Below are 21,271 nucleotides of genomic sequence, written 5' to 3' on the forward strand. Positions count from 1 at the left end.
TTTAAGATATAAGAGAAAATTCTAAATCAAATCAAGTAAAATATATAATTGAACGCCGTGATCACTATGGTAGTATTTATAAGTGTTTTTTTAAAAATTGATTATACTTTTTTTTATATGAAGTTGCAAAAATTTATAAAATGGATTCATAATCAACTTTTTTAAGTGATGAAGCAAATAACTTAATTAAGCGAATCAAATTTGATGTTATTCGGGTTGTTGGAGCAAATCAAACCCGGCCTGACACAACATGAACCGACCCGACTTCTTTCGGAGCAATCGAATTTGGAAGTACTCTGACCTTAAACCCTAGAGTCGAGTTACATTTAAGCTTTCATTCTTATCTGTTACTACTAAGCTGTGGCGTCTCATATTTTTTCGAGACGCATTGTTCACACTCAACGGCGCAACCTTCTCTCCCCAATTCCGTTCCTAAATTTCGTTAAATCAAGGTATGTTGTGTTATTCTTTCGTGTTTTCAAATTATTATATTGTTCTTTAAATTTATGTGTTTTATTGTATAGATGGCGTAGAATTGTATAAATCACGGTATTTTTGTAGATCTGGGGGGACTGATAAAAGATTATATGTTTTGGTGATTCATTGTGTTAATTTTCTTTTTGTAAATCAGAAGATGTGAAGCAATTTTGACCGAGTAAGTTTTTATCAATTTTTGTTTATAGGATTAGTATTTTGTCAGTATTTTGGTGGTAAATAGCTCGTACACAATTTTGTCAAATTTACATCTTACCTTTTTTATTAACACTTGCAGTTCGTGGTTATAAATGTATGCATGTATGTATGTTAGTCAGCGGGAAAGAATTTATGCATTTAAGAACTGTAATATTTTCTCACTTAGTAATTGCGGGGATCACAAGGAGATTACATCTAAGATTTCTATGTTGTTGAAGCACTTTTATGTGTGTATTGAAATTGTACTCGTGTCTAAAGTATTCTTTGCTTTCCATAATTTATCATCAATTTGACGTGTTATTTTCTCTCCTCTCAGCGTTTCAGGGCTAGCTGGTAACGAAATGACCGAAGAAACAGGAAAAAGCTTTGCTCGAAGAGATAAACTTTTGGAAATTGAGTCACAGGTACAGAAGATGTGGGATGACGGCAATGTGTTTCAGGCTGATCCCAAGGACTCACCACCAAAACCAGGTGAGAAGTTCTTTGGTAACTTTCCATTTCCATATATGAATGGATATCTCCATTTGGGTCATGCCTTTTCCCTTTCGAAGCTTGAATTTGCTGCCGCCTACCATAGATTGAGGGGAGCAAATGTGCTCTTGCCATTTGCTTTTCATTGTACTGGGATGCCAATTAAGGCTTCAGCTGATAAGCTTACCAGGGAGATCGAAATGTTTGGCAACCCGCCAGTTTTTCCTGTTGTTCAGGAAGAAGAAAGCGGCGAGCCTGGGGGGAAAACAGAGAATGAAAGTGAAGGGAATCAAGCTCAACCAGGTGGTAACTTTAAAGGTAAGAAATCGAAAGCTGTGGCGAAGTCTGGTGGTGTCAAGTACCAATGGGAGATTATGCAGAGTTATGGTTTGAGTGACGAGGAGATAGTGAAATTCACAAATCCATATCACTGGCTCACCTTTTTTCCACCATTGGCCGTAGAGGATTTAAAGGCTTTTGGGCTGGGATGTGATTGGAGGCGCACATTTATCACGACTGATATGAACCCATATTTTGATTCATTTGTTAGGTGGCAAGTGAGGAAATTGAAAGCAATGGGAAAGATTGTTAAGGACTTGAGATATACTATATATTCACCTTTGGATGGCCAACCGTGTGCTGACCATGATCGGGCTTCTGGTGAAGGTGTTATCCCACAGGAGTATATTCTCATAAAAATGGAAGTTATTGGTCCGTTCCCTTCAAAGATGAGTGTCTTGGAGGGAAAGAAGGTCTACCTAGCTGCTGCTACATTGAGACCAGAGACTATGTATGGGCAAACCAATTGTTGGGTATTACCTGATGGAAAATACGGGGCTTTTGAAATCGATGACAACCAGGTGTTTATCTTAACAAAAAGGGCTGCTTTGAATTTGGCTTATCAGAAGCTGTCACGTTTTCAAGAGAAGCCAACTTGTTTGTTAGAGTTGACTGGTCAAGATCTAATTGGTCTGCCTTTGAAATCCCCTTTAGCATTTAATGAAATTATATATACTTTGCCCATGCTATCAGTTCTCACTGACAAGGGTACTGGAATTGTTACAAGTGTTCCAAGTGATTCTCCAGACGACTACATGGCGCTCCAAGATTTGAAAGCAAAACCAGCATTCAGAGCCAAGTACGGTGTGAAGGATGAATGGGTTGTGCCGTTCGAGATCATACCCATCATCCACCACCCTGAATTTGGGGACAAGTCGGCAGAGAGAATATGCATTGACAAAAAAATTAAGAGTCAGAATGACAGAGAAAAGCTCGATGATGCCAAGAAAATTATATACAAGGGAGGATTCTATGAGGGTACCATGCTTGTGGGTGAGTTTACCGGAATGAAAGTTCAAGAGGCTAAAAGTTTGATAAGGAACAAGATTTTAGAGTTGGAGCTAGGTGTGGTTTACAGTGAACCCGAAAAAAAAGTCATGTCAAGATCTGGGGATGAGTGTGTTGTGGCTTTGACTGATCAGTGGTACATCACTTACGGTGAAGAAGAATGGAGAAAGGCAGCCGAGGAGTGTTTGGCTAGCATGAATCTTTATTCGGAAGAAGCAAGACATGGCTTTGAGCACACCTTGAGCTGGTTGAATCAGTGGGCATGTTCTCGGAATTTTGGGCTAGGAACTCGTATTCCCTGGGATGAAGAGTTCTTAGTTGAGTCTTTGTCTGATTCCACTCTATACATGGCATACTATACTGTAGCACATGTGTTGCAGAGAGGAGAAATGTATGGGGCTGATAGGTCTTCTGTAAAACCAGAACTACTAACGGATGAGGTTTGGGATTTCTTATTTGTCGGTGGACCGTATCCCAAATCCTCAGGAATATCTCCATCTCTTCTTAATAAAATGAAGGAAGAGTTTGAGTATTGGTATCCATTCGATCTCAGAGTATCTGGGAAGGATCTCATCCAAAATCATCTCACCTTTTGTATATACAACCACACAGCACTCGTGCCCAAGAACCATTGGCCTCGTGGATTCAGATGCAACGGTCACATTATGCTGAATTCTGAGAAAATGTCGAAGTCAACTGGGAATTTCAGGACTCTTCGAGAAGCTATTGAGGAATTTTCAGCTGATGCCACTAGGTTCTCCCTTGCAGATGCCGGTGATGGGATGGATGATGCCAACTTTGTCTTTGAGACTGCTAATGCTGCGATATTACGTCTTACAAAAGAAATCTCATGGATGGAGGAGGTTCTAGCTGCTGAGTCGACTTTGAGAAGTGGTCCTGGCAGCACTTTTGCAGACCGTGTGTTCAACAATGAAATAAATATTGCTGCCAAGATGACTGAGAAGAACTATAGTGAATACATGTTCCGAGAAGCTCTAAAAAGTGGTTTCTATGATCTTCAAGCTGCAAGGGACGAGTATAGACTTTCTTGTGCTTCAGGGGGAATGAACCGTGATTTATTATGGAGATTTATGGATGTCCAAACACGACTGATTACTCCGATCTGCCCACATTACACAGAATATGTGTGGAAGGAGCTATTGAAGAAGGATGGGTATGCCGTGAAAGCTGGATGGCCTGAAGCTTATTCACCGGATCTTACCCTCAAAAAGGCGAACAAATACTTGCAAGATTCGATTGTTTCTATGAGAAAGCTTTTGCAGAAGCAGATCTCCGGTTCCAAGAAAGCCAAGACCCCCGCAACAAACGTTCAGAACAAGCCCACAGTTGGCCTGATATTTGTAAACGAACAGTATGACGGCTGGAAAAAGGTATGTCTCAACATACTCCAGATGAAGTTCGATGCAGCAACCACCACCTTTGCGCCTGATCAAGAGATACTTTCCGAATTACAAAAAAGTGAGATTGGTAAAGAAGGAAACTTTAAACAAATCCAAAAGCTGTGTATGCCTTTTTTGAGGTTCAAGAAAGACGAAGCTAAGGCGGTCGGTGCACAAGCGTTGGATCTGAAGCTTCCTTTCGGTGAAATCGATGTTCTTAAGGAGAACTCGGAACTGATCAAGCGGCAGTTGGGACTCGAACATTTGGAAGTCTTATGTGCGGCAGATGCTGATGCTACTGCAAGGGCTGGGGATTATTCCTCCGTTTTAATCTCTAACCCACCCTCCCCAGGAAATCCTACCGCAATCTTTGTTAACTAGATGGAATATTTTTGCAGATTTTAGTTGGTCCATATTTGTTGTAATTTTCTGTTCCTTCCTGTGATTCACAAAAGAAAATTTGTAGTTGGAACTACGGTATTTGAATTAAGCTTCTATATTTATTCTTTTTTGAATGGTATGAAATGTTTCTTTTGTGGGTTTACTTATTAAATTAATATGCTTTGTTCCTAATTTTTCAAAGTACCGGTTAATTCTTCTTTCTTCTAAACATGATAAATTTTCTTAAAATACTCTCACCACTAGTACCCTATTGATTAATTTGAGTGGGTCTCATGTGAGACCGTCTCACGGATCATAATCTGTGAGACGGGTCAACAATACCCATATTCAAAATAAAAAATATTACTCTTAGCATAAAAAGTAATACTTTTTTTATGGGTGACCCAAATTAGAGATCCGTCTCACAAATAATACCCGTGAGACCGTCTCACATAAGTTTTTGTCTAATTTAAATTACTTCTACTTTGAATTATGTTAAATCATTTGCTTCAATTTTCTAAAATCTAATCTCTACGGATGTGAATAAAAATAAAAGTGAGAACAAAGGAGAAGATAATTTTTTTTTTAAAACATACGTTTGATAAATAAATTACACACAAACTCTTGTTAGACGGTCTCACGGATCAATTTCGTGAGACGGATATTCAATTTAGATGATCCATGAAAAAGTATTATTTTTTATGTTAAAATTATTACTTTTTATTGTGAATATCAATAGGATTGACGTCTCATAGATAAAGATCCGTGAGACGGTCTCACATGAGTCCTACTCACTAAATTATTTTAATACTAGCTTTTATAAATATATTTATTTTAATGTTTGTAAAAGATATGATTTGAAAAAATATCGTTTCTGAGACAAAAATACCGGGATTATATTTTTCATAATTTTTTATTAATCAAAATTTGAGTTTAAGAAAAAAAATCTTTGTCATACAGAGTGTATATTTATATTCTATTTTGTGTTATCTATATTTCATATCATGTATAAAATATGTGTCAAATTTATTCAAAAATAAAGTGCAACTAGTAAGAAATGAATTGTAAATATCAACTCTCATTGTCATATATCAAACAACACAAAACTTTTGAGTATGTCTCTTGTGAGACGGTCTCACGAATCTTTATCTGTGAGACGGGTCAAACCTATCAATATTTAGCATAAAAAGTAATATTTTTCATGGATGAATCAAATAAGAGATCTGTCTCACAAAATATAACCCGTGAGACTGTCTCACACAAATTTTTGTCAAACCTTTTACGAAATCATCTCAATTTTTCAACGCAGCATGATTAATAAAAAATTATAATTTTTATATTTTAATGCAGCTATAAACCGATCGACATCTCATGTACAAAAGGGAGGAGACATTGAGACCGAATTCCGAATAAAACTCAAATAACTTTATAGAGAGAGTCTCATATGAGACCGTCTCACAGATCATAATCTGTGAGATAGGTTAATCCTACCTATATTCACAATAAAAAGTAATACTCTTAGCATAAAAAGTAATACTTTTTCATGGGTGACCCAAATAAAAGATCCGTCTCACAAATACGATCCGTGAGACCGTCTCACACAAATTTTTAACAACTTTATATACATAATGGGGGTAAAAATGCAATAATTAAGAGATGGGGTTATGTCCAGTACTTTCCCAAAAAAAGAAATATAAAAAGGGGATTGAATGCATTATTTTTACGCTCGCCTGTCTACAGTTCTCCACTATCGCACCAGGTTCTCAACAACTTCTCGATCTTTCTCGTCCCTCCCCCGCTCATGCGCACACGCAGGCTCGAACAATCACAAGCTCGAAAATTACAGTGCCCTATTATTTTAATTAGATTCCGTTTTTTTTTGTGATTTCACATCTTCAACAGGGATGTTAGGAATTAGCGCGGACGAAGGCAGTTTTTATGATTACGAGTTTTTTTGTGGAAAAAAATGACACAGAGATGATTTTGAGTGGTCAATCAACAAGAAGTATTATCCTATAGGCCTAAAAATTCATATTTTTGGTACTATTATATCTAGGTTTTTTTTTAAAAAAAAGGAAGCAGATTTTAGCTTGTTTCAGCTTGCTGATGAACATGGGATTTTCCAGTTTCCTTTGATTGTTCAGTTTGGGTAGCCATTGGTTGCTTTTTTTAGCATTTTTTTAGCATGAAGATGACTGAACCTGTTTAGACCCGCATTGTATATCATTTTTGTGCAGCTTCATTTGTTTTTGGTGTTCACTGTTTAGGACACACTGCTTTGATGATTGTATATCGTGTCTCCATAAAAGGCACAATTGTAAATAGAAAATAGGAGAAACTTGGATGCAAAGTTCCCTGCTATACATGTCTATGTTCATTTTCTTTGAAACGATACAGATTACCTCTGTTCTTACTCCTGTACAAATTTTTGTCATAATTCAAGCTTGATGCACGTGAAATAAGATTTAGGCCTTTAACATGGCATGTAAGAAGATATTTGGTTTCTTTATTATCAAAAAATGATTATGGAGTAAATGTTTCCATTTGGCATCTATTGATGGATTTTTAGCAAAGAAGAGTATATTCTTGCATTAACTAAACCAGGTAATTTTTGCTGCAGTCACTGTTTCTAGGAATTTTTCTAGAGGTTATGGCTAAGCATCATCCAGATTTAATCATGTGTCGCAAGCAACCAGGGATAGCTATAGGAAGGCTTTGTGAGAAAGACGATGGAAAATGCGTGGTTTGTGATTCCTATGTGCGCCCTTGCACGCTTGTTCGTATATGTGATGAATGCAATTATGGATCTTTCCAAGGCCGGTGTGTCATCTGTGGTGGGGTGGGAATCTCGGATGCCTATTATTGCAAGGAGTGCACCCAGCTCGAAAAAGATAGGGATGGATGCCCTAAGATAGTCAACTTGGGGAGTGCTAAAACTGATCTGTTTTATGAGAGGAAGAAATATGGCTTCAAGAAGAGGTGATAGCCTGCTAGTTATGGCTGTTACATTTCCTTTGGCTTTTAACAACATTGTCTTATGTTCTTGGGTTTTGTTATTGGGACTCTTGCCTTTCTATCTGTGGTGTGGAGGTGTCCACTAAAGATTCAAAATGAAGTTGAGTTCATGAAAGACAGGCTTTTGTTGGTATTCCTGAACATTCATGATGTTATTACGTTTGTAATACTCTGTCAGCTGGATGGATGTTATTTCTGTTTAAGTTGCGATTTTCCAAGTTTCTAAAAGTCGTTAGACGCTAGTCAAGCATCAGACAAGCGTCTAGGCCTCCTAGGCGGGGACTAGACGTCGCTAAGCGTATTCCACGGTATCAACTTAATAAGATTAATAGCGGTGTGTTAGGGCAAACCAACAAATCATATTTTTTGTTGGACTTTGGTTTAAGTCCTATAAAAAAAATTACTCTTCATTTTATAATTGGGCTTTTAATCTGCCTAGTCTGGCCGAGCAAACACTTTTTCGGTGTGGTCAGCCGGCGACGCCCTATCTCAATTTTTAGAACACAACGTGTTTCAAATGACTATTTCCCTGCTCCCGCTCCCTAATTTGTTTTGATTTCATATTTGCATCTTCATTTCTTCTCATATGACCTACTGACTATGACTCCCACTTCTATATTCAATTTAGGTTTTGGGCATATAAAGTTTTCGACAGATGTAAACTATATGGGATTCAGTGATGAGTGTTCTATCATGTCATCGCTGTGGCTAGTTGTTGTAATGATAAAAAAAAAAGCTTTTATGATTAAGTTGTGCCTTTTATCCTTGCTTTGGGTTAGGGATTTGAGAGAGTCGTGAAATAAGTAGAGTGCTGATAATGGGAATGGTTGAGAGGTCAAAAAAACCTTCTATAATAAAGTAGGTTTGAAATTCGATTACAGCTGGATGAGGACTTTGCAGAGATTCGAAAGTTGTCGAGAGATCAGAGATAGATGCAACACTGCTGAGGTTTGTGTAAAAAATGAGGGCGTCCTGGCGACTGGCATTGAGAAGTTGGCGAAATACTCGGTCCTGCACAAATTGTTAGGCTCTCGCTGCCACCTTAGGTTTGCACCACAGGAAGACAGGGAGAGGCGGGTTGTGGAATTTATCATGTTACTTGGAATTGGGAACAGATAAATTTGGCCTAGCTTCCCTTCTGGTTGATTTTACTCACAGCTTGTGTCATATGTGCCAGCAAAAATATTGGAATAGTTAAGTTGCGATGAATTCGGAAGCATTAAATATCCGGTAAGGCAAGAAAATAAATGGAAGGAAACTGGGGATAATAAAACCTTCTCTCACCGGAACCTAGTGGAGAAAACGTGATTTGTGACTTAAGAGAGTGTAACACTTGTAATTTGGAGAAAAAAATATATCTGTAAATGTCAACTGTTTCTAATGAGACAGACCCTCACACATAGCAGAAAGTGCAACTTGCAGTTTACAAAGCTCAGACGACACCAAACTCCTCCAAACCTTTGAGCCATGCTTCATCACATGCACTAGTTCTAACATTCTTTCAGTTATCCATCTAAAGCGTACGGGCGACTACCTCTACTCCTTAAGGTAGCGTTGGAATTTCCTTCTAAGTATACAACACTCTTACAAGCATTTTCTTGGAAATGAACAGAAAGGAGGCACATTAGGCTAACAAGCAAAAGCACAATTCACGCCATGCGAGGTAATATATAACACTCTTACAAGCAAAAGCACAATTTCAACGAAATCCATGACTAAATCAAACAAAGATTAATCAGTTAAAATTTATTATAAATAATCCCACTGAATTCCAGATACAACGAGCAAGCAATGGTAATATCTGACCTTGCCCATACTAGCATGACCAGGAGTCATTTTACCACTATCATACAACTTGCATAACCGCCACCCCACAAGGAGCATTGCTTGAATATTTCCTAGCATTAGGACTAATTTTTGCTGATTGAGCTGAAAAGCTGCCAACGGAGCACCAAATTGATTCCTTTCCTTTAAGTACCTGTCAATATGAATCGATCAATTTCATGTTAAAGCCTACAAAAACTTCTCTTGGATGAACCACACCAAGAATAAAAACGGGTTTAAATACCTGTCTGTGACACCATTGAAATCCCAATAGGCTGCCAAGCATGAAGCAACCATTACTCGTGAAACAGCGAGCACCTATTTGCAGGAGTAGAAGTACTCTGAGGTTCAAAGTATTTAAAAATAGAAGGTGAGAGACACACTCACATATAAACTCAGAAGAAGCTAGGCAACAACAAGAAGCCAGTATCTTTCAGCTAATTCCTTAGGGAGAGAAATTCTATCTGGAACTAACATTAATAAACAACCAACTAAAACATTGCATCAACCTTCAAGAATCTTGAGAATACCTTGCTTGTATCCTGAAAGGAGTTGACTCCAGGCAGTCTGTCTTCATCAGGGACAAAAACTTTCTTCAAGAGAATATCTCCATTTTGTACCATTCTCAAACCAATTTTATTTTCTATTTTAGTAGCTTGCAGACCTGGTACGTTCTTCTTTAGGATGAATCTGTCAGATGAAGCTCCACCATCAGTGATGTAAACAGATAGTATAGGAAAGTATACAACCCAAACATGCCTATATTTTGGCAGTGGCTCGAGGGATCTCAAGAAACAGGAACACCAAAAGGAAATTGATGACTTGAAGGCATAAACAACACACAGCAATACTATCTCACATTTGAAGATGGTCGGTCTGCATATAAAAATACAAAGGTAACTGCGTGGAAAAGGACACGAGGGACAACTTAATACTGACCCATTTATTTGATTTGTAGCAGTGTTTCTAACAAACAGCAAAAGTGCTGTTTCCTATCCAGCGCTTTTGGCCTTCAGGTATCCAACCTCCCTCAACCTGATAATCAGAAACCAACATATTAATTTTAAAAAATGGAGAGCAAGACCATACATACTACTCTGCAAAACAAGTCCATGTTTAGTGGATGACTCCAATGCGTTAGATAATCCCCGAGCTTATACTTCAATTATTTATCACATACTCACAGAAAAATGGAGAAAAAAAGAAAACAAAAAAAGTAAAATTTGAGTTGTAATTTGATTTATATTTCGATAAAATCATCAATTTATTTGTATTTTCTTGTTTATTAAATTAAATGTCTTCAAATATGTGAAAAAAAAAGAAAACAAAAACTTGTGTGATACAGTCTAGTCTCACGGATCGTATTTTGTGAGACAAACTTCTTATTTGAGTCATCCATAAAAAAATATTACTTTTTATCTTAAGAATATTATTTTTTTATTGTGAATATCGGTAGGATCCACCCGTCTTATAAATAAAGATTCGTGAGAACGTCTCACAATAATTTTTTTTTTTTTAAGTCTACGAGTGGTGTGGACTTAACATATTAAGTATCGATAACTTTGAATTTGTCATATTTGTTGGACGAATCGAAATCCTATTCATAATCAAAAGAATAATAATAACATTTATATTTAATGGAAGTCAGATGGTCGGGCCCGCAGCAGCTACATGGGTGGGCCGGGTCCTCTAACAAAAATCATCCTCGTTAAGTTAGCGTACAAATCGAGAAATCCGTAAAAGGTAAATTTGAAACAGACGGGAAGGCGCATTTTGAAGAAATCAACACCTCGGCATGTTCGCTAAACGCTTGTTTCTGAAGGCTACTCATCGTCACCTGGTATTGCAATTTTGTTGATTTTTGAACTGATTGGATTCTGTTGCATGTGAAGCTTGAATCAAGAACTCACGAGTTTCGTATTTTTGTCTGATTGCGTGTATGAATCGCGACGATGTGATGGAGCTGGGAGCTCACTTCTTTTTTATGTTGACATTTGATTCGTCCTCTGGTTTTCTTGATTATTTCCTTTCCTTCTTTTGTTCAGCATCATGAAAAGAGTTCGTTGACGTCAGAGGACGTTGGTTTTAGGATCGATGTGCACTATGGTATACCATCCACGGCATCGATTCTGGCCTTTGATCCAATTCAACGACTATTGGCTGTTGGGACTCTGTAAGTCTACCACCTTCATTTTTTAATTCGAGACATTTAGGCAGAGACGTGTATTAATATTAATGAATGCCTGTATTAATGTTAACACAAGTAACCTTGGCCAAAGATTCATCAAACAACAATCTTCGATGGTTCAGCTGATCATCCGTGAAATCATATTGAAACTCTTTAAGATCATGCGCAAACAATGTGAAAGTTTAGACTTAATGAGAGGTGTGGACTCAATCTGGATAGTTTATGAAATGCGGATTGTATTCTATCCTCTTTTTTATTTTAATTAATTATACATATATTTATAGATTCAATGCTTCAAAATTTTAATTTTTTCCATCAAGATGTCGATGATGGGGCTTTGGTTTGGTTATATGTGTAAGTGATCTCTAAGATGGCCTGATATTAGGTTCCAGATTTGCTCTTAATATATTTTATTCTTAGTTAGTGGAGGAGACTTCAAGAATGATCAATTTATTTGTCTTAGTTTGATTATGCACAATTAGAGGGTGAAAATATCAGCATGTAATGATTACTGTCTAATTAGCAACTGAAAATATATGTTTAAGCCTTTTCTCCATCGTTAATACTGTTTCCCCGTGATATGCAGGGATGGCAGGATTAAAGTAATTGGTGGCAATAACATTGAAGGTCTTCTAATTTCCCCAAAGCTACTGCCTTACAAATTCTTGGAGGTGTGTCTTACATTCATACTAATTCTCAATCTTGAGCAATTGGCATGAAATGTGCTTTGAATATTTGAACACCATTTATAATTTACATGCTACTGTCCCTGCTTTTTTCTGTCCTGGTGGCCCCACATGTCTAATTGTGCATTGGGATTTGATTATGGAAATCAATTGACAGATTCAGCGGTTGAAAGCGATTCATGTATCAAGTTTACTGTCTTCTTTATTTCTCATTATCAGGTTGTTATGTCAACATCCTCGTTTTTTGCAAAATTGTTTTATTCTGTGTGTATTCTCAGGAGCTCATGTTACTGATTTGGCTTGCTGTATTCATTGAAAGTTAGAGCATGCTTATGCTTTTCATCTAGTGTTTCTTCAGGCTGATTGCCATTCTCTTCCATCCTGCCAGCTGTCCAACTTTGGGTGTTTCTAAATCAGTGTCTCCTTGAACTGCTTGGTCATTCTTTAGATTTTCATTTATGCTGATGGAGAATCCTCCTCTCTTGTAGCCCCTCCTTTTTTATAGACTTGGTTATGAAGATATTTCCTGCTTCTTTTCTAACGTACTAGTTCTAGTCTGAATTTTGTTTGTGAGTCGGGAATAAGGGTAAGAAAATTCCTCATGATCTGATGCGTAACTGATCCAAGTAACTTTAGAAGTTTTGGAAGATACAGAGGCATGGACGAAAAATTAGAGATCTCTGCTTGTTCTCTCTTCATTGATTGGTTAATGAAATTGCAATCCATGTATCAGATTCGAAACCGACAATTTTTTGGAGTGCTTGAATCAGTCTGTATATCTAATTATATGTATATCTTTTTTGACAGTTTCTTCAGAATCAAGGCATCTTAATTAGCATTATGAACGACAATGATATTCAGGTGAAACATAATTCTTTGATTCTATTCAGTTGAAAGTTCGAAGATATTCTAAAAGTCATGAAGAAAGATTTGAGATATTATTATTTCATACGTGTGTTTTAGTAATTTTATTGATGAAAAAAAGATGAACTTGTGTCCTTGATTCTCAGAAAGCTGATTTGACTTGTGCAAGGCAGAAATAATGGAGAAAAGAGAGAGAAATGTTTATTAGGAGAAGAGTCAGAAAAATGTCAAACTTAATTGGAGAGAAATTTGAGAAATAAGCAAACTTCCATCGTTGAGTGTTTCTCTCATTGGCAGATCTGGAATCTGGAGAGGAGGTCCATAACTTGTAGTTTGCAGTGGGAATCCAATGTAACTGCTTTCTCTGTCATCAGTGGTTCTTCCTTTATGTACGATACTGATATAAACATGTGATATTACCATTCCATAGAGTAACGCCTACTGGGATTGGAATTGGCTTTCTGATAAATGACTTCTTCCTTTGTGTGACAGCTATGTCGGTGATGAGCATGGATTAATGTCTGTTCTGAAGTATGATGCAACTTGTGAACAGCTTCTGCGGTTGCCTTATCATCTATCTTCGGATTCACTTTCAGGTGATCACCACAAAGACCCAATTAATATTGCTTCAAGTAATTTGTAGATTTGTGCATCTACTTAAATTGTTTTCTAATTTTCAAATTCCACCAAACAACTTCGAAGTTGCAACTTTTCTTTTTGTTTTTTGAGAAGAACTGTCCTTGTTAGTTTTGACAGACTCTTGATTACTTGATTCTATGAGCGTTTATCGCTACCTTAGGCAGCTAAGCTCCTGCAGAAGTTCCAAGCTTTTAACAACTCAAGCAAACACATGCACAATGTCTATCCTTGGGATGGGGTTGTGCTACGGATACAGTAAAATGCTAAAAATGCTTGAGAAAGAGCGCACTTTTGATTTCCTGTGGAGGCTTAATTCAAATTTGGATGAATGTAGGAAACTGCTCGCTATGAACCCTCAAACAGTGATTTGCAGAGGTGAGAAAAGAAGAGAGCAGGAAACAAGCATTGGTGAATCCATCACAAACTAAAATATTCCATCACACACTAAAATTAAACCCTGTAGTTGCCAGGAGCTCCATGGTAAGCTTATTGACCGAAAAAACAGAGAGCGTAGCATCTTAACATGGCGCAAGTGGCAGATCGGAGTCCAGAAAAGCTGTGGGGGTTGTGCTTATTTTTATTTTGAACAGAGAGTTGCAAACCTTAACTTTTCTCCAGAACAGTATGATGGGGGTATCGGAGAATCTAGAAGATACTTGACATCTCATGAGATCTGAAGATTTTTTTTATTGGGAAGAATAATTTTATGGTTTGATTAGGCAGATTTCTAGGCATAATCGTTTATATATTTGTTATAAATGTTTTCTTTTTGAAGTATACTCTCTGTAATCTTGTGTTTATGAATGTTCCCTTAGTGGAATGAAAAGTGATCAAGAATAATTCAAAAGAAAAAAAAAACACTTGCTGCTAGGACATATAAATCTAATTATCATACTCGAGAAACAATTACATCTGTTCAAAAAATAGTTGAGGTTTCTAACTAATTTATTACTTTTGTTAGTTGAATGAAAAAAATACACCGTTTCATTTTTGACAAAACTTGAATGCTATACACTTATACTGCTTTTTGTGTCCTTGTATATTTAAATGACACTACATTGTATGCCCAACACCATGAATTTTGATAACTGACAGAAGCAGCAAAATATCCATTTGCTTATCATCGACCTATAGTTGGAGTTCTTCCACAACCTTGTTCTTCAGGAAATAGGCAAGATTAGTCTCTATTTCTTTTATCTAAGCTTCTTGATTATGTGTATTTTATATTTCATGAATAGGAACAAATTCGTTTCTGATTTTCTCATATTTGAGTTTGGTGGTTTATTTTTCAATGGTAGACCTGAAAACCAATATGATATTGTTGATTCAATGGTTAGGCATTTTCAATAAAGTGAGTTGATGAGGCTTATTTAGGCCCCTTATGGACCCTTTTTATTATAAGGAACATGTGCTATAAACAAATATTTTTGGATTGTCTGCTGCATAAAATGGATAATTATGATTATCTTCACCTGGCGTGGGTGTTATATACTAAAGGGATTTGACTATTTCTATAGTAAACTAAGTCCTGATTTGATATTTATATTATTAGTATTTTTTTGAGAATGATTTGATATGTTATTTAATTTAAGGGATGTGTGCAAAGGCTAAAGTTTTTCTTTCCATTTGGTGCCGAGTGAAATAGATTTGATAGGTACACGATGACAAGAAAACTGTTATGGAGGGAGTAAAATGTCATAAACTAACAGGAATGATCCTACTTTTGCAGGTTAATAATTGCATATGAGAGTGGGCTCATCATACTTTGGGATGTCATTCAATCGCATATTGTTGATGTTCGAGGTGACAAGGTCCTCCAATTGAAAAGCGAGGTTGTCTCTGAAAATACTTTGGATGCCAGCAATGTGGATGAAACATCTTCCAATGATTTAGAGGAGAAGGAGATCAGTTCTCTTTGCTGGGCTTCTAGTGATGGGTCCATTCTTGGTGTGGGATATGTAGATGGCGATATTTTATTTTGGAATGGTTTTAAAGCAACATCTCGAAAGGAGCAAAAATATGGGTTCTCAAAGAATGTTGTTAAGCTGCAGTTGTCATCTTCTCAAAAGAGGCTTCCCGTTGTTGTCTTACACTGGATGGCTGAAAACAAATCTAAAAATCAAGTAAATGGTCGGCTACTTATTTATGGTGGTGATGGGATCGGATGTGAAGAAGCTGTAACGGTGGGTTATCAACTTGGTACTTGACAGAAATTACATTCAGTCTCTATCATATAATCCAACAGTGATCACTGAATGAGTTTTTAATATCGTATTAGATGTTGATTTCCTAATATTTGGATTCTTTCTCATAGAATTTGAAGTTCACATGATAAAAACCTCAAGTGTTCAATAACCTTCCCCTTGAGGCCTTGATATAGCATAATGTTACACAAACAAGGACAAATAGATTTTTTTGGTGGGTCTGTTTTGCTGGGAACAATACTTTCCTGAAGCCAAAGAAAGGACAGCTACTATGAGACTGGGTGTTGAGTTTCCTCTGAAATCTTAGTTGGAAATGATAATTGTCTCATAATTTTTTGCTAGTAGTTCTTTCCACATTATTAATGAAGCAATTAAGTCTGCTATACAGTTTTTTTTGAAAACCAAATGCTGCCCAGGCTTGGACACCGGCAGAGGTTCCCGTGCATTTTAGTCTGATGCGCTTTAAGTGTATTAACATAAATCTTCTGGTATAGAAGTTTGTACCAATCAAGACACGTAGGGACTATAAGTTGGTTAGGTTGCTCGTAAATTCTTTTGGAATTTCCAGGTTCTAAGCCTTGAATGGACATCTGGAACGGAAGTACTAAGATGCATAGGTCGTGTGGACCTCACTCTCGCTGGTTCCTTTGCTGACATGATCATAATACCATCTTCTGCTACAACCAGGAGCAAAGAAGACACTTCTCTGTTTGTTTTATCAAACGCTGGACAGATACATGTTTTTGAAAGTGCCAGTCTTTCTTCCCCATCATTGCAACGTCGGAAGGAGCTACCTTCCTCAGCCGTAAAGTTACCAGTTTGCATACAAACTGTTGATCCTTTAATGACTGTTGCTGATCTTTTTTATTTATATGGAAGTAGAAAAAGACAGTCTACGGTAAATATAATTCTGTGACACATCATAATTAAACATTTGTTGGTGGTTTTTACGCTATCTCAATCTCGCATAACAGTTCATGCATCTATGCTGAAACAGATTGTCGAAATGACGAATTACCGTTCAACACAAACAATGTCTGGGGATCAAAAATGGCGTCTTACGGGGGGTGTTGGTAATCACATTTCCTTTGCTAAGAATAACAAGGTTGACAAACTGTATATAGCTGGTTATCAGGATGGCTCAGTTCGAATATGGGATGCTACTTATCCAGTCTTTTCATTCTTTTGTGTTTTAACTGCTGAGGTTTGTAATAATTAGAGGAAATTAGTTACAGAAGATATAGTTTTCAACATTGTTTTATGGATGTAATATTTATATATATATATATCCATTGCTTCTGTTGAGTTATATTGGATGAATGTCAGGCTTGCTGTGAAGGTATGGTCAGTTCTGGCGCTCCAGTGTCAGAAATGGATTTTTGCTCCTCCACTTTGAGATTAGCAGTGGGCAATGAATGTGGTCTGGTCAGAAATGTTTTTGATCATTCATTTCATAGACTCAGTTTTCATGCTTTGCTTATTCTTTTCTGCACTTAATGTTTGGCAGGTTAAACTTTACAATCTATCTCGCAGCGAGGATTCAAGCTTCCATTATGTCACAGAAACCAAACATGAAGGTGATATAAATTGCTGGCGATAGTTTTTTTTTTCTGAAATCTTTCATAACCAATTTATTTGTGTTTTTGTTTTTACCATTTTATAAAATTTTATTTCTTCAAGCTGGTTTTCCAGTCCCTGGGTAAAAGGATATACGACTAGCTCATCTTAGCTAAACATATAATAAGATATTCTGAAGTGTTGTAAGAATTTTAAGATTTTTGGTGAAAATTTTTGAAGACATTGAGCATCTGCAATTGTTTTACAGTTAGTAATTCTGCTCCAGTTGAAGGACCTTGGTGTGAAGCTGTTATTAACCTTCATAAATCAGGTGTTCAAAAGCTGAAATTTACAAATGAAGGCACCAAACTTATTGTCGGTTACGAATTTGCCAAAGTGAGTAGTATCCCAGGTTAATAGTTGATTTACCTTTTATATATTTGTCCCTGAGCACATGACATGACTTACTCCCTTTGCTAGATCCCACTGAATGGCAAAATGCTTTTTTTTCCTCCACTTTTGGAGAGCAGTCGTCTGGGTCATGACGTTTTCCTCCAATGTGTTTTTATCATGTTGTTTCTTAATTATTAGTATTGCTTATGGTCCAATGCCATTGTTGCAGATTGCAGTGCTAGACTTAAATTCATGGTCTCGTATTGCATTGATACTAGACTCCATATCCAGCCAAAACGCACCTATGGTATCTGTACTCTGGGAAGCTTTTATTTCTAATTCCGTTAGGAATACAAATGAGCCTACACCGATAATTCCGGATATCGCTACTGCAGAACTGGTCTTTGTATTAACCAAGAATGCAAATATCTATGTCATTAATGCTAATAAAGGTAGTCTGATTAACTCGAGACCTCTACACTTGAAGAAAGAGTCATCTGCAATTTCTCTGTACATTATAGGTGATTATGTCCTGACATTAATATTTTTTTTCCTAACTTTGATTTGATCCATTATTTACTAATTTTACATTGTGGCCAAGTAAATCTTTACGGCAATCTTTTATCCTTTGGCTTCTTCATAATTTACTTATTTATAATTCAGAAAGTCACAAACGATTTTCCCTGGCTGCAAATGAAGAGCAGATTGTCAAGGATGATGTTTCCCAGAATGACACTGCTCAAGGGAGTGAGAAATGTGAAACTGACACCCACTATTCAGATAAAAACCCCCCTGGAGAAATTATGAAGGAATCCCTGTTTTTACTTTGTTGTGAGGATGCACTACGTATGTACCCCGTAAAGTCTGTGATGAATGTGAGCATCTCCTTCCCCTTTTATACTGTGGTTTTGTTCTCTCTCAAAATAAAATAAAGCAGCATTTCTTATTAGGGGGAAAATAAATATATACATAAAGTCAAACTTGTGAAGCCCTGTTGTTGGACATCTCTACTAAGGAAAGATGAAAAGGTTTGTGGGCTGGTAGTGTTCTATCAGACTGGGGAGATAGAAATTAGGTAAATCACTTTATTTCAAATTTCTCTCTAAAATTTTCTGGGAAACCTGCAGCACAGCTTTAGATCTTGCAGAAACACTTGAGCTTTTGTAATTGCCATTTTTCTGCAGATCAGTGACTGATCTAAAAATGGTGAAAGAATATTCTTTAATGTCAGATTTACGGTGGAACTTTCAGGCAAACATGGAAAGGACATTTAGTTCTACAGATAATGGGCAGATTATGATGGTAAGTTGGTAGCACAGCCAGAATATCTTAACGTTGCTAAACATAACCGTTTGAAAGCTATGACATGAGTGGCAGTTTTGAAGTTATCACGAATAACAGTACATGTACTCTCTTTTTCATTTTTATTTTTCTTCGAAAATATGGATTGCATTGTGGCACTTCTTCAATAATGTGATTTGTCACAGGCATATGGGTGTGAAGTGGCATTCATTTCTCTACTAACAGGCAAAAGTGACTTCTGGTATGGCTATCCTATCCATGTAGCCAATTCTGTATTACTGGTGCTTCCATGGGAATCGACCTAAGAAATTGCATTTTCTGCCCGTTAAAACATTGGAATGGAAATCAGCGTATACTGAACATGATGAATAACATTTTCCAGGATTCCAGGTTCCCAGCCTAACCTTCACGATGAAGTATTTGCAGCTGCAGCCGATACTGCAATTAGTATTTCTTCAAAGTCTAAGTTAAAACAGGTTTAATAACTTGTACTGTTTGTTATTACATGCTGATACCTTAATGTGCTATAATTTTATTGACTCTCTCTGGAGATGCTGCAGGGTGCGAATCCTGGGATTTTAGGCGGTGTTGTTAAAGGGTTGAAGGGAAAGAAATCGAGCAAATTGGCTAATATTTCTTCCACTTCTAAATTTAAGTTTAGCCATTTAGAAGACGTCTTCGCGAGGAATCCATTCCTGGAACCATCAATGACTACGAGTGAACAGGAAGCTCGTGAGCTTACGATAGGTTTCACTCTTCTGCACTTTTTTGTTGACTTCAAGATGCGTAGCTTTAATCATTTATGTTTGTGTTTGAGTTGAAAGATTTGATTAAAGTAATGGAACTAGAGGAATTGATTTAGAATAATCTGTTGGCATTGTTCTATCAACATCAGTAGATTTCGAATAATGATATGACATATTCTATTCTTGGATTCTTCCAACCTGCGCAGTTTCAGAGCTTTTTTGCACTTATGCACGGATGTTATCCTCCATGCTCTATAACTTATGGTATATTTACACAGATGACATTGAAATTGATGAACTGGTACCTTTGGAATCTACCCTATCCCATGAAGTAAAGAATGGAGATAAAGGTAAAGAAAATATTGCTTTTGTTGGCCTTGATTTGGCTACCCTTAGAGCAACTAGCAATGTTTCTTCAATCATGTAGATAAGAAAACGGAACGAGAAAAATTGTTTGATGGTGGTGCTGATGTTAAGCCCAGAGTTAGAACAAGGGAAGAAATTGAAGCTATTTACAGGAAAAATGGGGTAATTTCCATCTGGTTATTCTTTGAGCTATCACATTCACCTGGTTGGAGCCATCTCAAGAACTGTGCTGCTTCATCTATTCTTTTAATTCCAGGATGCCTCATCAGTAGCTGGAGAAGCAAGAAACAAGCTTTTGGAGCGTCAACAAAAACTTGAGGTGAATTTACTTGTAACAAAAAACTCAAGTAACACATGAGAACTGACTTATAGTGAATCAAAAATTCTAACGAATAAAAAAATTCCCTTATTTGTATGGATAATAATTGTGATATCCAAGTCTAAAACATGGATATCGTTTTCCTTCAGTGGTCTGAATTATGATGTTTCATGTACTTTAGCTATTCCGGTGGTCCATACCACAGTCATTTAACATTGCAATTTTCTTCAGAAAACCAGGAGGCAAACTGAAGAATTGCAAAATGAAGCTAAAGAATTTGCATCATTGACGGATGAGCTTGTCAAGGCAATGGAAAATCGGAAGTGGTATCATATATGACAGGTGGTGTATACAAGGTAACTTCCATTGCTACCGATAGATTCCTCATTTAGTGTGTCCATTTTAAGGGTAAAGAACTTGTTTGTGGAAATGCAGAGGGCCGATCATCATTGTTCCCTTGTGTGAAGGCACTGATATTCGAGAGCAAACAATTACCAACCAATCCCCTTTTCCTGAACCTGGGAGACTGTTTCTTTTTCCATTTTTTGCCTTCCTACTTGTTTATAATTTCTACAATTGACCATACTGTGTTCATGTCGTCATTAAATCATTCAAGAACCAGTACCACATTACTGCAACTGTTTTTAGGAGCACCGGTGGACATGTATAAATTTCTTCTGATTCTTCCCAAGTGAAATATGTAGTGTTTTTACTCAGATGTATTCTCACTTCATACAGTGTATCCCTTGTAAATCCCTGGATTGTTCATCTGTGTAATGGTAGAGGATGGAAAATATATGAATTTTTGTTTTACATTTTTGGATTAATTGGAGTTTCAAGTTTCAAGAAGTTGGGGAGATATGCATGCATCAACCG

The 21,271-nt window shown here is 36.8% G+C and overlaps 3 protein-coding genes and 1 long non-coding RNA gene across 12 annotated transcripts; 3 read left to right on the top strand and 1 right to left on the bottom strand.

Moving 5' to 3' along the window:
* Positions 1-306: 306 nt before the first annotated feature.
* On the top strand, positions 307-4,455 carry LOC140805693 (leucine--tRNA ligase, cytoplasmic-like). The gene is made up of 2 exons (XM_073161965.1): positions 307-452; positions 1,010-4,455. Exon 2 carries the CDS (start codon positions 1,035-1,037, stop codon positions 4,290-4,292), a length of 3,258 nt encoding a protein of 1,085 aa, XP_073018066.1. The 5' UTR covers positions 307-452; positions 1,010-1,034; the 3' UTR covers positions 4,293-4,455.
* A 1,509-nt stretch (positions 4,456-5,964) lies between these two features.
* Positions 5,965-7,510, top strand: LOC140805112 (PHD finger-like domain-containing protein 5A). 6 transcript variants are annotated; one of them, XM_073161302.1, is made up of 2 exons: positions 5,965-6,051; positions 6,913-7,510. In XM_073161302.1, the coding sequence occupies exon 2, from the start codon at positions 6,943-6,945 to the stop codon at positions 7,273-7,275; it is 333 nt and encodes a 110-aa protein (XP_073017403.1). In that variant the 5' UTR covers positions 5,965-6,051; positions 6,913-6,942; the 3' UTR covers positions 7,276-7,510. The 6 variants fall into 6 exon arrangements, with proteins under 6 accessions (XP_073017403.1, XP_073017404.1, XP_073017405.1 ...); XM_073161303.1 differs by lacking the exon at positions 5,965-6,051 and adding an exon at positions 6,058-6,332; XM_073161304.1 differs by lacking the exon at positions 5,965-6,051 and adding an exon at positions 6,058-6,297.
* Positions 7,511-9,387: 1,877 nt separating this feature from the next.
* LOC140805121 (uncharacterized) lies at positions 9,388-10,329 on the bottom strand. The gene is made up of 3 exons (XR_012112277.1): positions 10,071-10,329; positions 9,662-9,821; positions 9,388-9,449 (listed from the first exon to the last, which is right to left on the bottom strand). It is a non-coding gene; the product is annotated as an uncharacterized lncRNA (long non-coding RNA).
* Positions 10,330-10,824: 495 nt separating this feature from the next.
* LOC140804301 (uncharacterized) lies at positions 10,825-21,208 on the top strand. 4 transcript variants are annotated; one of them, XM_073160209.1, is made up of 25 exons: positions 10,825-10,971; positions 11,177-11,304; positions 11,906-11,990; positions 12,813-12,866; positions 13,167-13,258; positions 13,362-13,465; positions 14,604-14,679; positions 15,238-15,691; positions 16,281-16,610; positions 16,710-16,916; positions 17,039-17,137; positions 17,220-17,289; positions 17,538-17,665; positions 17,892-18,183; positions 18,326-18,537; positions 18,613-18,737; positions 18,847-18,964; positions 19,150-19,205; positions 19,347-19,440; positions 19,525-19,711; positions 19,989-20,060; positions 20,138-20,238; positions 20,333-20,395; positions 20,627-20,751; positions 20,831-21,208. In XM_073160209.1, the coding sequence occupies exons 1-24, from the start codon at positions 10,927-10,929 to the stop codon at positions 20,732-20,734; spliced, it is 3,300 nt and encodes a 1,099-aa protein (XP_073016310.1). In that variant the 5' UTR covers positions 10,825-10,926; the 3' UTR covers positions 20,735-20,751; positions 20,831-21,208. The 4 variants fall into 4 exon arrangements, with proteins under 4 accessions (XP_073016310.1, XP_073016311.1, XP_073016312.1 ...); XM_073160210.1 differs by having other exon boundaries at positions 20,863-21,208; XM_073160211.1 differs by lacking the exons at positions 10,825-10,971; positions 11,177-11,304 and adding an exon at positions 12,163-12,224.
* Positions 21,209-21,271: the final 63 nt, after the last annotated feature.

This window comes from Primulina eburnea, chromosome 11 (genome assembly GCF_022965805.1).
Source record: "Primulina eburnea isolate SZY01 chromosome 11, ASM2296580v1, whole genome shotgun sequence".
In the NCBI taxonomy this organism is placed as follows: domain Eukaryota; kingdom Viridiplantae; phylum Streptophyta; class Magnoliopsida; order Lamiales; family Gesneriaceae; genus Primulina; species Primulina eburnea.